We start from the raw sequence: 14624 nt of genomic DNA on the forward strand, positions 1-14624 counted from the left end.
AAAGGTAAAAATGGAATTAAAATCTAAATTTATTAGAACTATACCATTTATATAAATAATTCCACAGACAAGCCACATACGAACTCACATACACTTCCTTAATTGACTGTTAAATTAAACAACAGCAAAAAAACAATAAATATAATTATGTACAATAAAACACAAAAATGTTTGGCCAAAATAAATGTCTTGCAATTTACCTGTTTTTGTGAAGGTCACCAAGGACTACTTGGGGAAGCACTACACTTGTACAGCTGGGTTCCTCATAACACATATGTGAGCATGTCTAGTTAACGTCCAGCAGTTTTTAAGTAGTTGCCATTCCTTTTGTACTACCTAAGGTTCGAGCACTAGTGGGCAAAATTATTACAGGACCTTTGCATATAATCTGCATAGAAGAGTAGAGGACAGCTGGAGCGAGTGCAATGCACACACCACAAAGTCAGCCAGGACAGCCACATTTATGATTTTTGTTGTTTAATAAAACAGTAGAATATGAATCCATTCTGCATCCCTTTGTTGCATCAATGACACCGCAAGACTGGCAATGAATCATGAGGATAAAATCAAAGTGCATCTGGTTCAACCCTTGGATGCAGATGAAAAAGAAGCTGCTTTGCTTTAGTGGTGCTGGAGCAGTTTGTACGGTTTAATAAGAAACCAAAAAGAGAATCTGTCTAGTCTTAATGCACAAACTCAGCAGCAGCACTGGGTGTAATTCTTCAGTAAAATCACAGCCTGCGCTGTCATCTCTTTCTTTACAAGCCTGTTCCGAAACGTCACTATTGTTGTAATCACATTCAGCATTTGAATCCATCACCGTTTCCTCTCCAGTCTGAAATGAGATTTTGCATTCTTTCGGGTAATATCACGGAACTATTCTTGCAGACACCTTCGAGCACTTTCGCCGTGCGTGGAATTTGAGTAAGAATCACGTTTGACACCCCCTTGAAAAGAAAGTGCTCAGCTCCCCGCCCATTCCACCCTATAAATGTTAGGCTGTGTGCGCGTCTTCGTGTATTTACGGCACAAAATATTTGTATAACACTCTTGCAAATACTGCAACATTCCATGAACTATGTGTTTTTTTCCCCCCCTTCACGTCCAATTTTCACAATGCTAATCATTTCAAAATATGACGAACATTGCATTGGTGCATAATATATGGTGTAAGAAACTAACTACCTGTACTTAAGAATTACACGACGTCAGCAACGACGATGTCTCTTCTTTCTCCAATACAAATTGTTTTTTCTTACACGTACGTTACGTCGCTTTCGAAAAAAAGCGTCTGGGAATAAATGTAGATGTGAATAAATGTAAAAAAAATAGAAGCAAATTTTAGCCGATAGTCAAAAACGCTATACATACATATATATATTTATATATACAATGTTATGTAGATTGAAGAGAGTTCATTTGCACAGGTACAGGAGCCCAACAGTGGAGGCTCGTGCCGAACATCGGCAGTTGCATCATCATCAGCAGTCGGTCGCTGCTCTCCTCAAGGTCGCAGACGCGGAGAATTGTGGGGAAGCAACACGGGACATAAATTCTGCGGTTCTACGCCAATTGGAGTGAGACGCTGAGACCTGCTGATGGGGGGGTTGGGGGGAGGGTTACGCAGCCACTTGCAACAAGGTATTTTGTCACGAGATGGCACGCGAAACCAAGTCACGACTTTGATGTAACACGGGTTACGGACGCGCTGGCGCTGCATCCCGCCCTTAGATCTTGGAGTCCTTTTTTTTTTTCTGAGAAGATGTTTCGGTGGACGTGAAGAAATTGTGTAAAACGAAGTAAAAGGGAGCAAAGTGGCGTGATTTTAGAGAGGCTAATTGCGCCGGTGAGTGTGACGTTTTTTAAATTTGTAATAATTTGGGATCAAAATGATATTAGAGACAAATCTGGAATGTAATAATAAATTGCCCTGTTGCCGAAAGTAACAGAAAATGAGACAGTTGAGTTGTTCTGCTACGTTTTTAAGCATATTATACTGAAAGATTCATTTCATTCTTTGAATTAGAAGAATTAATATACATATTAAATTAATTAATCGGGTGATATGTCATGTCATCAGTCATGTCAGTTGTTGCAGTAAAGTGTTTTTGATATACTAGCAATAATAGGTATAATGGCATGTTTTGGCTTTTTATTGTATGAATTATAACATTTTCTTATGATATTTCCTCTAAATAATACGATTTATTAATGATATTGTTGGCTATTTATAGGATTTGTCAAGCTTGCACTGTCACTTGGTATAGTCTTCGGGCAGCAAGAAGAGCTGTTACTAAAATGGAAGGTCAAAAGGTAATTATTTGTTTGCTTGTTAATAAGAAATCATTTTTTTCTCAGGTTTTCTCTTATCTGGCCAGAGAAAAGGGTGGTTTTAACTGAGAGAGGTGGTGAACAGAAGATGTTAGCGTGGCCTACTCCACCTTCAGACATTATGATTCTGTCATAATAATGGATGGTTTTGAATAATTCACAACTCTACCTTAAAGTGACACTGTTGCTGCTTCCAACGCCAACATGGATTGATGGGAAGAAATACTGAGCGTGTAAATCTCAACAAGGGCAAACAAGTGGCAGCTTGGGCAGGGCCGGCCTTAGGCCGTCTGAACTGAGCAGGTTGACGCTCTCAAGCTGGTGAACGCTTTACGGTACATCTCCTAATTTAGAGCTCCTCAGTAGATGCCTAATTACTAATTCCCTCAAGGGCTGAGGACTCTGTATACTACCTGGCGGCTTATTCCAGAGTGCAGGTTCTCTATTGCTAAAAGGCTTCTCCTCCCACTGAAATCTTACTAATTGTCAATACTTGAAATATCTGGCATCTAAACACTGTAAACAATGTGCTGGAATGTAAGAGTGAATAATTTCACTAATGTAAGATGGAGCAAGGCCGTTAGCTGCCCTATACCTTAACAGGTGTGAGTAGCACTGTCTCACGATGCCTTGGTGGTGCTAGAGGATGTGGGTTTGATCATTGCTCAGTTTGTGTGGTGTTTACATGTTCTTCCCACGTTTGCCTGGGTTTCCTCCAGGTACTCTGTTTTTCCACCCAAAGACATGCATTTCAGTGAATTGGTTACTCTAAATTGCCCATTGTATCTGTTTGTCTGAGAGAGAATGTGTTTCACTGGTGTATCGATTGGTGAGTGAATCATTGTAAGTAATTATTATAGCACTGTAACAGCCAGAATGGTGCAATGGTATTAGTCATTAGCAAATAACGAAAAGAATGCAAGTACCCAATGTTGTCATGGTGATTTTGCATTTCTTGTGTACAGGAATATTGGAATATGGTGTACACAAAAAAAGTGTATATGTGCACTGCGGCAATTAAATACTGTGCATGTAATGTCCAATATTTCTCAATAAAGTGTGATTATGGTGGTAATCTGTACATGTTAAGTAATACAGTCTGTAACCTTTGTTGGTTACTGTGCACATTAAACAGGTCTGTTCCTTTTCTTGCCCCTCACCAGAAACAGATAACTGGTTATCTCCTCTTCTCTGTGACAACTGTGGTCATTGGTTCCCTGCAATTTGGCTACAACACTGGAGTAATAAATGCTCCGGAACAGGTACATGTATGTCTTTGTCATATAGAGTTTAGTATTGGCAGCAATTTTCTGATTTTTCCACTGTATTTTGAAAATTTAACTGTACCATATAACTGCAAACAAAAATCTCTCTGCTACTGAAATTTTTGTCATTTTTTACATTGTTGCACCTACAGTACATTTTAAAATACAAAGCTTCCATAAATACAAATATGCAGAACTCTTTTCTCATTTGTAAAGCATACTTTTCCAAGATTACAAATTATGTGCGAAAATTTTTGATAACTCTAAAAATGTCTTAAAAGGCATACGTCAATCTCCTACTCCCTTATTTTTGTTTACTCATTTTTATTAAATATTCTGTTTTTTAATCACATGTGAAATTAAGATTGAAGTTGAAAAAAACAGATGCATTTATTCATTAGAAAAAACATCATCCTTGGTTCAGGTCAAGGTCACAGTTCAGGTCAACTATCCATAGAATTGCCATATGTCAACATCGACTTGATAGTACCTAAGAGAGATCAGCTCATGGTGTTGGGGTGTCCCATAACACATGCTTCACGCAAAAGCCCTTTATTAGATATGCATACCTTTATTGCATTATCAAGCAGGTGTACCTTGTAAAGTCACTGGTGTGGGTATATGGGTCAACACCATTTTTGCAAAGTCCGCTATAAACGCGGTCTCTTTGAAACATAATATATGCTGTTCATTCCCAACCACTGCGCATAAAGCAATCTACACTATTCTAGGTGTCCTTAGCTGTAATCAGATGCACAGAGTAGTTAGTGGATCCCAATGCTACAATTTATTTATACAGTGCTTGGTAAAGTGCTGGCAAGCTCATGGAAGATTTCTGTGGACTAATGGGATTATGACTATATGTAAGACTTGACACAAAGAGGAAACTCAAATGTTTCCAACATCTGAGCAATCATGAAGACAATATTGCAAGACTGCAAGGGATTTTCCAGTCTTGACATTTTGTTGAGATGAAAGGTTGCAGGTATGCTCAGGGTCTCCAGATATTCCTGTTGAAGGTGCTTTCAGGTGGTTCTTGGTATGCATGATGTCAGGGTCTGTGAGGTGTTTTGCTGTGTTTGTTGTACCCATCAGAAATTGCGTACGTTCTTCAATGATACCTGGATAGAACGCTACCAGCAGCCTATCAGTCCTGGGATGTGCACATTTATCTGGAGCTTTTCTGTGGCCGTCTTCAGTGTTGGTGGCATGGTTGGGTCTTTCAGTGTTGGAGTTATGGCGAACAAGTTTGGAAGGTAAGTGATGACCTCATGGGGGAGCACGGTGTTGGGATTATGTGTGCAGCAAAAAAGATATACCTCCCATCCACTCCTAGCACTTGCCTCCAGTGAGCAGATATACAGTACTTCCTATCACCTTTAAATAATGCTTGTCAAAGCAAAGCACTGACCTCTACTGTCCACTGTTTCTCTCTGTTACTGTCCTTCCAGGCGTAATTCTATGATGATAGTTAATGTTCTGGCCTTGATTGGTGCAGCCCTGATGGGGTTCTCCACCCTGAGCTCCTCATTTGAAATGGTGATTGCAGGACGGCTGGTGATTGGCTTGTTCTGTGGCTTGTGTACCGGCCTGACCCCTATGTATGTTGGAGAAGTGTCCCCCACCTCCCTTCGGGGGGCTTTTGGGACACTGCACCAACTAGGAGTAGTGGTGGGAATCTTAATTGCCCAGGTAAGGAGTTCCAGCTGAAACAAAACTAGATCAGTTCTGATTTGCCATTGTGTATACAGATAATATGAATGAAATGCTCTTTATGAAGTATAAAAAAAATCTAATAGTCTTGATACAATGTACTGTAGTTTCTTCTTAATTTTACTTCAGGTATGCTTTGAACAATTTTATATACAGCTAAATCCCAAATATATGTATTGGCTTACCAGAGAAGATGATTCTTGTGTCATCACCAGCTTCATCCATCTATCCATCGTCAACAACCGCTTGTCCCAAAGGGGGGGGGGTCTCAGCGAGCCAGAGCCTAACCTGGCAACACAAGGCGCAAGGCCAAAGGGGGAGGGGACACACTCAGGACGGGACGCCAGTCCATCGCAAGGCACTCCAAGCAGGGCTCAAACCCCAGACCCACCATGCAGCGGGCACTGGCTGAACCTGTCGCACCACCACACCCCCCTCACCAACTTCAGAGATCTAATATTTACTTACAAATCTCAAGAAACTTACAAAGTTTTGTCATCTGGACAAGAGTAAGACAGCAAACAGATATAATAAAAGAGAATACAATATCTTAACTGTTTTAAGAAGTTGCAAACAACAAAAATCCTTAACAGAATGTTCCGGACCTTTTCATGAATGCAGTTTTGCATGGCAATGTATGTGGTGAAATGAAACACAATTTTACTCTGATTGGTGTGAATGATGTGAAAGGTGCATTTAGTAAAGCATTCTTGCACAGTTCTGTCAGGTGATAACCATAGCATGCCTAACATATTGTGTGGTGCACTAAAGTAGCCTCAGGTGTACATGAGTCTTCTTCAAAAGTTGTATATAAACCTATCCTTCACAGAAATCCAAACTTTTCACAGTTTCATCTGCACATACAATCCTGTGAAGAGGATACTGTGGTAGTTATGAATATTTAATTCTAGTTATTAATTCTTACCCCTGGTTCCTGAGTTACAGCAGGCATACAGAGCACATGCATCTTGGGGAAAGTTTCAAAATTCTTGGTTGCACAATAATAACTATTAAGGGATCATTTTAATTTTAACGGAGAGGTTTCGTTGGAAAAAAATAAAATCTGCAGTTTATTCAGAGCTACTAGTTGATAAAAGTGAAGTTGCACTGGAATGTGTTGTTAATTTATTATGCGTTCATATATTACAGTAGTCAATTTGTGGCTACCCATCTCTCCAAGGTGGTTAGTAGACATGTTTGGAGTGGGCCAGGTGTTTGTTGCCAGTGCTATAATTCTGTTGTAATTCTGTGTTCAGTTACTTGTGCAATGTGCACTGCCAAAAGCAGTAGGTTTGGACTAACCGACTGTACTTTGAGAAACACGTCTCTGTATCTCCGTCTGTTGGTGGGATGCACTTTTGTTTACTCCGAGCTCTACAATGCTTTGGAGAAAACTCCTCCCTCTGATGAACCAGAAGCCTTGTGCATGTGTCTGGGCATTCTGAGACCCCTCAAAGTGGTTTTTATGATCTACTGTAAGTAAACAGGTACAATAAAGAACCCTGGCCAGAGCTAGAGCAGGCAGCCCTTACTGTGATTATTGCCTGTAGGGTGATACTTTGGTATGTGATTTGAATTGGATGCTTCCTCACACACACAGAGTGGCTGAAACCGCTTGTCCAGAGTGGGGTCGTGGCAAACTGGAGCTTAACCTGCTAGCACAGGGCGCAAGGCTGGGGGGGAAGGGGACACACCCGGGATGGGACATCAGGCCGTTGTAGGGCACCCCAAGTGGGACTTGAACCCCAGATCTGCCAGAGAGAAGGACACAGCCAAACCCACTGCGCCACCGCACCCCCCATGCTTCCTTTATTTATGGAAAAATAAATACTAAATACTTCTCACAAAAAGTCCGTAACAGCACAAAGCTCATTACTCAAAAGTTTGTAAGTAGGCGACCCACTGTAGTTTAAAGAAAGCTGAAAGAAAACCTGCTTATGCCACACCACTCCAGAATCAAGGTTAAACCACCCTTGGCTTGGATTTCGCACATCCCATGGTTCAGCACAGTAGAGAGACCTGTCGTTTGCAATATTTGTTTCTGCAGATATTTGGTCTGGAGGTGTTGCTGGGTTCTGATAGGCTGTGGCCCGTGTTGCTCGCACTGACGGCATTGCCAGCTGTGGTTCAATTTATACTGTTACCCTTCTGTCCTGAGAGCCCCCGTTACCTGCTCATCAACAGGAATGAGGAGGAGCTTGCCCGCAAAGGTATGCCCACTTTTCCAAACCAGCATAAAACTTTGTAATATTCCGCTGATTGTAGAACATATGAATCTATACCAAAGTTTAGTTGAATTAAAAGTTAAATCAGTTCCAAAGTAGCTGAATCTTACAGAAGACTTCACATGTTAGAAAGACACAGACTAGACTGATAAAATTCCTGCTTCTTTTACATTGGTAAAATGGAAAAATGTAAAAAAATGTATCTTCCTCTTTTACACTCAGTTTTCTTGGTACAGGGAGACACAACTGTACTGTATAAACTTATGAAAACAATTTTCTTAGTCTTACAGTGAATGTTTAATTCATTATATCTTTATCTGATGTTTTTAACAGAACCCTGCTCTGAATTAATTGACGGATAAAAACATTTGGCTTCTATTTCAGTAGAGTATGGACTTGCAAATAATTCTAACTTCTGGTCCAGATTTTTTCTTCCTAAATTCAAGCACAAGTGTATGTGGAAATATTCTCAGTTTCTCAATGATTTACTTCTGTCAGCATGTTGCTGTAACCCAGTGCTGTTTATAATTAATATAAAAAATTTAAAAGAGCTGTCAGCTGTCATATCCTAGAAATGAGCGGACGCTTCCTTTAAAAATAGATCCGTTGGCGACCCTGAGGATCATGCAATGTGAATGTGGTCTGCAGGGGGCACAGATGTCTTGCAAATGTCTGTTGTCCTCTGTTTGATGGCTTTCAAACTCTCAGAGGTCAGTTGACCGTTTACCCTTCTGTCTGTCCGCCCATCCGTCCATTCAGCCATTTAATTTCAATAACCTTGTCCTGAGCAGGGTTGCGGTAACCTGCAGGCTATCTCACTATCATTGGGCACAAGGCTGAGGGGGCACATCCTGGATGGAACACGATTCTTTATCATCTTCAGTAATATTGGGTCCTAAAGTAAAAATGTTGTTTGTTGAAGTAGCGCTTGGTCGAACCCTAAGCAAAAATGAAGAAAAAAGTGCTAATGTCAGGAATTTCTCAGAGACTGTAGTGGTTATGAACCCAGATGCAGAGTTTATTCAGCCTTGATAAAGTGAATCCGTTGACTTGTGAGTATTTCAATGAAATAAGACGAACACGCAGGGCTTAGGCAGGTGTTTGACAGAGACGAGGAGGAAGGAAGACACAAGGTAGGCAAAAGCTGTAGACACTTCTCTTCAGAGGAAGGGAAGTGTTCACACTTCCCCAGGGCCGTAGCTAGGGAGTTCTGGGCCCCCTGAAAAAATATTGATGTGGGACCCCACCGCCCTCTCCAGTCAGAAAGAGCAGCCTCCTCGACCTGTCTGCAGCAACACTGTCAACCACTGGATTCTGTCTTGGACAGTTTGGCATCAAAGGAACTGTAGTGAAACGGTTTGAGTTCTACCTGTCAGATTCTACCAAGCGCTCTTGCAAGGGTCCAAATCATCTCTTCACCCTCTCTCAACTGGCGTCCCACAGGGCTTGGTACTGGGCTCCACTCTTCTCAGTCTACACGTCTTCCCTTAGCCTTATCATTACTTTCCACGGAGTCTCCTACCACTGCTGTGCTGATGATACCCAGCTGTTCCTCTTCTTTCCGCCCGGAGCTACAGACATTTCCTTGCACATCTCCGCCTGCCTTTCAAGCATCTCTGCTCACCACCTCCAACTCAGCCTTTCCAAAAAAAGATGCCCTGAATTGTACTGAATTTAGTTATTAGCTGCAGAAAGAATTACAGAACCATACTCAGCCTGCAATATATGATTAAATGTCTGCCACCCAGATGATCCTACAACCAGTCAGTTTAGCAATTTAGCTGCTATATTTTGAGAAAGCACAAATGAACCCCTCCAGTTAGGGTAGAGATCATTAGTCATAAAAATCTTAAGCTAAGTGCTGGGGATCTATTGTAGTGGTAACCTAGGAACCGGTGCTCTGACCTTTGCCTTGTTGGACAATTGTTCTACTGGAACAATTTATGGTAAACGCTTTGCTCAAGAGCATTACAGCTGGAAGTAGGATTCAAACTTATAACCTTCAGGTCCAAAGGCAGCAACTCTCACCTCTACTCAACCAGCTGCATCATAAATATTGCAACTTATAAATTTATAGTTATGATTTCTACTTTTACTCCCCTTCCACCTAACTGTATCATTGTGCCCTTCAGCACTGGTGAAACTGCGTGGCTGTGACGATGTGACTGAAGACATGCTAGAGATGAAAGAAGAGAGCATGAAAATGGCCATGGAGAAGAAAGTGACCATACTTGAGATCTTGCGTTCCCCACTATATAGACAGCCCATTGTCATTGCTATTATGCTGCAGTTGTCCCAGCAACTCTCTGGAATAAATGCTGTGAGTAGACTGCAAGTTGTATGACTCCTCTGATCAAGAGAAATGTAACTTTATTCTCTGGCTAAAATAATACTTTATTAATCTCTGGCAGGAAATTCACATTAGGAGTTCAAATGGCAGATATACCAATGATTCCAATGTAAACTGTGCACATTCTTTTCATTTAGTGCATAATTTGAAAAGTTTTTGTGTTTTTTGGAAAGAGCCAAGGTGAGTTTGTCCATTTTGGCCCACTGTTTCTTACTGTGTCTCATGCTGTCATTTCAGGTATTCTACTACTCCACTGGAATTTTTATGACTGCAGGTGTAACTCAACCTATCTATGCCACAATTGGAGCTGGAGCTGTCAACACACTATTTACTATAGTATCGGTGTGTATTGAAACCAGTCTTGAAAATTTTATTTTAACCCTGAACTTCATGAACATCTTGTATGTCAGATTTTATACTGTTTAACAGTTGTTAAATTATATCCTTGAGAAAATTCCCAATATAACCGATTTTTGCTTGAGGAATCTTCAAAAAAACTTAATGACGAAAGACTGCTTAATATTGATTTTAAATTTGTTACAATCTGTCAGCTGTTCCTGGTAGAGAAGGCAGGGCGAAGGACTCTTCATCTCCTTGGATTGGCTGGAATGGCCATTAGTGCCCTACTCTTGACAATTGCACTTTTGTTGGTGAGTTCTGTTTTTATTTTATGTAGTCCTTCAATGCCATGTTACTCTGCTGCCTTTTCAGTAAAGCAAGCTGTTGTCATTGTAATAGTCCTAAACTTTAACTTGTTTGTACTCTTGACTTGTTTTCAAGTAGAAGGACATCCAGTCTCTAAGCTACCTGAGCATTGCAGCAGTGTTTGCCTTTGTGGCAATGTTTGAGATGGGCCCTGGGCCCATACCTTGGTTCATTGTGGCTGAGCTGTTTTCCCAAGGCCCACGCCCAGCTGCTATGGCCTTGGCTGGCTTTTCAAACTGGACATCTAATTTCCTTGTGGGAATCAGTTTTCCTAAACTAGAGGTGGGTCCTTTGTTGGATACTTGTACATTCACATTCCTTTTCTTGTTCCGTTTCAATTGCAACAAGCATAGTCTCTGTTAATCCAAATCTTTTACAGAATTGTTAGGCTTATCAATGAGGCTACAAAGTAGTGACCATGATATTTTTAGCTACTATTGCAAATGTCATTTGCATCAATGGGCTCAACACAGCCCTTTTCTTGACAAGCAGGGTTGGGAAATTGTAGTCTTTACAAAATATACAGTATGTTGTACAGTTTTTCGTTCCAGCTGAGCCTATAACTGCTATATTTTAGAAGTGTGCAATCATGCTGTTGTGTCTTAAGCCAGGTATGTCTAACCTATTTAGGCAAAGGTACACAGTCATTATTTTGAAATGGTTTGAGGGCTGCATGTGTGAAAATTACCGTGACATACTGAATGTTAAATGTGTACGTTGAAAATTTTTATTGAATAATGCAGCATAATTATTTACTTTAACTGTTTTAACAAAAGATATTATCATTAAGTCATTCATTTGATACATAGATAGTCATATAAATACACACACACACACATTTTCAGAACCGCTTGACCCATATGGGGTCACGGGGAACCGGAGCCTACCCAGCAACACAGGGCGTAAGGCCGGAGGGGGAGGGGGGACACACCCAGGACGGGACGCCAGTCCGTCGCAAGCAGGACTGTGGTCCAACCCACTGTGCCACCGCGCCCCCTCGTCATATAAATACTTTTGTATAATTCTTGTACAAGTCCAAAAGTGGAAAAATTGTTTCCTCCCTAAAGTTTAAAACATGCTGGACATCAATATATTATTATTATTATTATTATTATTATTATTATTATTATTATTATAATAATGGGGGGCGCGGTGGCGCAGTGGGTTGGACCACAGTCCTGCTCTCCGGTGGGTCTGGGGTTCGAGTCCCGCTTGGGGTGCCTTGCGACGGACTGGCGTCCCGTCCTGGGTGTGTCCCCTCCCCCTCCGGCCTTACGCCCTGTGTTGCTGGGTAGGCTCCGGTTCCCCGCGACCCCGTATAAGACAAGCGGTTCAGAAAATGTGTGTGTGTGTGTGTGTGTGTGTGTGTGTGTGTGTAATAATAATTCAAGATTATTAGAAATTTGAACCTTTTAATTTTCATTTAACATTTTCATAACACATGATCATTATCACAACAAGGTAGCTCCTTTGCAATGATTACTTTAGAATACTTTATGGTTTTATACTTGTGCTTGTTCGGCTCTTTCATAATTATGTACCGTACACTGAAATACTAAATGTTTGTTGATTAAAATCAATCCAGTGCACTGCACACTCATTAAACAATCTGACATGGTTTTAACAAAAAGGGGGCTGTGATTATAAAGTGAAACTAGCAAACGAGTTAGTGGAGACTAGAACATGGTATGTGAGTGGAATCCAAATTTTGTCCTTGTAAATGCAAAGAAATGCCTCCTAAATTGAGATGGAGATATTAAAAGAAATCCTGAAAGCTAAATTCTCGTAATGCAAAGAGGCATGTTTCAGAGTATGATTGTAGTAAAAAATATGAAAATTCAAATTAAATTTACCAGTATGAGATATTAACAGACATTTTATTAATATGTTTATCAATGTATATTTTATTAGTATATTTATCAGTATATTCCTGGCTATACCAATTATCTCTGCATGAGATTTGTGGCTCTTTGTAGAAAAATTAAGTCACTGCACACACAGATGTAAATGTAAAAATACTGCATGCCTTTTCGCTATGATTATACTCCATATTGTATTTCCTTTCTGTGTACTCTATAAATTCTTTTTTGCTTTGTCTGCCCCTAGGAATTATGCGGCCCTTATGTTTTCATCATCTTCATGATCTTTCTCATCATCTTCTTTGTCTTCACCTTCTTTTATGTTCCTGAGACAAAGGGACGGACCTTTGAAGACATTGCCCGTGGTTTCAGTGGTTCTGCCAATCCTGCCTCCAACCCTTCGCAGCCTCCTCCTCTTGAGGTTGAGGGCTCTGATTCTGTTTCCCCTACTAAAGAGAAAGTTATGGTAGAGGATGTCCCAGCTGAGGAAAAGATTAAAAGCCCTGAAAAGACTGCAAATGATTCATAGACCATGTTAGGTGTACCTAAAAAGTTATGTGTGTATACATACAGTCACGTGATTTTTTAAATTAATCCTTTCCTGACACCAAAATTTAAGATGCCAAAATCTGATTTCGCATTATTTTAAATGGAAAAAATAACATGTTCCCAGCCCATCTGAAAACCCTATGGCAGTTTTCCAAACTATCATGAGAGCACTGTTAAAGACCAGTATAACTATAAACCCATGATTTCAGCAAGGTAGAAAACTCTTACATTTACATGTATATTTATTCCTTTTAGCAGATGCTTTTCTCCAAAGCAACGTTCATGTCAATAATACAAGAGTATTACACCAACAGACAGAGATCTGGATCCAGACACAAGTCACTTCATGATTACACACACACACACGCACACACACATACAGACGCACACACACTGTCTGAAGCCGCTTGCAACGAGTTGGAGCCTAACCCGGCAACACAGGGTGCAAGGCTGGAGGGGGAGGGGACACACCCAGGACGGGATGCCAGTACATCACAGGGCACCCCAAGCAGGACTTACTCAATGTCCCGGGTGGACCCACTGGAGAGAAGGTGTGGGCCAAACCCACTGTGCTACTGCGCCACCATGTTCCCCTCTTACTTCATGATTTTCAAACACTTAATGAGGTCATTAATGGGTATATTTCTAGGCAGTACATTTCGGAAACAAACTGTGTTTTTCTTATGTGTGGTAGACTGCAAAGAACGTTCAATAATGAAATTTTTGTTAAAAATAAAATGCAGATGACAATTTAAAATAAACAGATAATTTACTGTAATGAATTGTTACTGTACCCACTGAAGATAAGGAGAGTTTATTGTGATTGGTGTGGGTGGAGAGGGAAGCAGGTTTGACAGTTATTCTTGTACTGCAGCTGCACAAAGCAGACGCAGGACAGGAAACCAACAGAAAAAGCTAGTGATATACTAGCACCAGCTACACTAGATTTGTCACAACCACAAGACGGGAGGCAAGAGGTTGGACCCAATTGCAGTGGAGTTTTGTTTATGATTGCAAGGCAAGACAAAACTCGTGGTCATGGATGGGTGAAGTTTCAGGTGCAAACATCATTCAGCAGGCGAATTCAAAGTTGTATTGGAGTGCGATGATTAAAGTTGGATTAGGCAAGTCGTAGGGCTAGGAAACAGGACAGGGGAGAGGGGGGCAGGAGAAACAGGGCAAAGAGTCATGGGCCTCAGGCAAGAGTAGAGTGGATGGTTGTCTCTGGGAGATTCTGCAACCTGAGAGAGGTGGTTGAACTGCTTTTAAACCCTGTCCCTTTGATTCCTGACAGTTGAGTATTTCTGTATGAGCCTCGCACATTTAGATGTTGGAACTTTTCCATATTCTTCAATGAGAATTTGCTCCAACTCTGCAAAATTAGAGGGAGAGTGTTGGTGGACAATAATTTTAGGTCATACCACCGGTTTTCAGTTGCATTTAAGTCTGGGCTATGGGGTCATTACAGAATACTAATCTTTTTTCAAGCCATTTCTTAGTAGTTTTTGCAGTCTGTTTTGAGACATTGTCCTGCTGAAGAATGAATCTTCGCCCAAAAAGCAGATCTCTAATTCGATGCAGATCTCTGATTGGTTGCCCTTAATGACAACAAGCTTTAGAGTTCCTG

The 14624-nt window shown here is 40.8% G+C and overlaps 1 protein-coding gene across 1 annotated transcript; it reads left to right on the top strand.

The window, feature by feature from the left end:
- Positions 1 to 1618: 1618 nt before the first annotated feature.
- LOC108926598 (solute carrier family 2, facilitated glucose transporter member 3-like) lies at positions 1619 to 13407 on the top strand. Its single transcript, XM_018739363.2, has 11 exons — positions 1619 to 1846; positions 2235 to 2313; positions 3495 to 3593; positions 4692 to 4852; positions 5048 to 5288; positions 7357 to 7519; positions 9667 to 9854; positions 10122 to 10226; positions 10436 to 10534; positions 10668 to 10871; positions 12696 to 13407. The coding sequence occupies exons 2-11, from the start codon at positions 2299 to 2301 to the stop codon at positions 12975 to 12977; spliced, it is 1557 nt and encodes a 518-aa protein (XP_018594879.1). The 5' UTR covers positions 1619 to 1846; positions 2235 to 2298; the 3' UTR covers positions 12978 to 13407.
- The last annotated feature ends 1217 nt before the right edge of the window (positions 13408 to 14624 follow it).

Source organism: Scleropages formosus, chromosome 7 (genome assembly GCF_900964775.1).
Source record: "Scleropages formosus chromosome 7, fSclFor1.1, whole genome shotgun sequence".
Classification (NCBI taxonomy): Eukaryota; Metazoa; Chordata; class Actinopteri; order Osteoglossiformes; family Osteoglossidae; genus Scleropages; species Scleropages formosus.

Bases quoted from the DNA above. Each gene is read 5' to 3' on its own strand.
- LOC108926598 (XM_018739363.2), top strand. The intron at 10,535-10,667 runs GTGAGTTCTGTT...GTTTTCAAGTAG, and splicing joins TGACAATTGCACTTTTGTTG to AAGGACATCCAGTCTCTAAG. The intron at 10,872-12,695 runs GTGGGTCCTTTG...GTCTGCCCCTAG, and splicing joins TCAGTTTTCCTAAACTAGAG to GAATTATGCGGCCCTTATGT.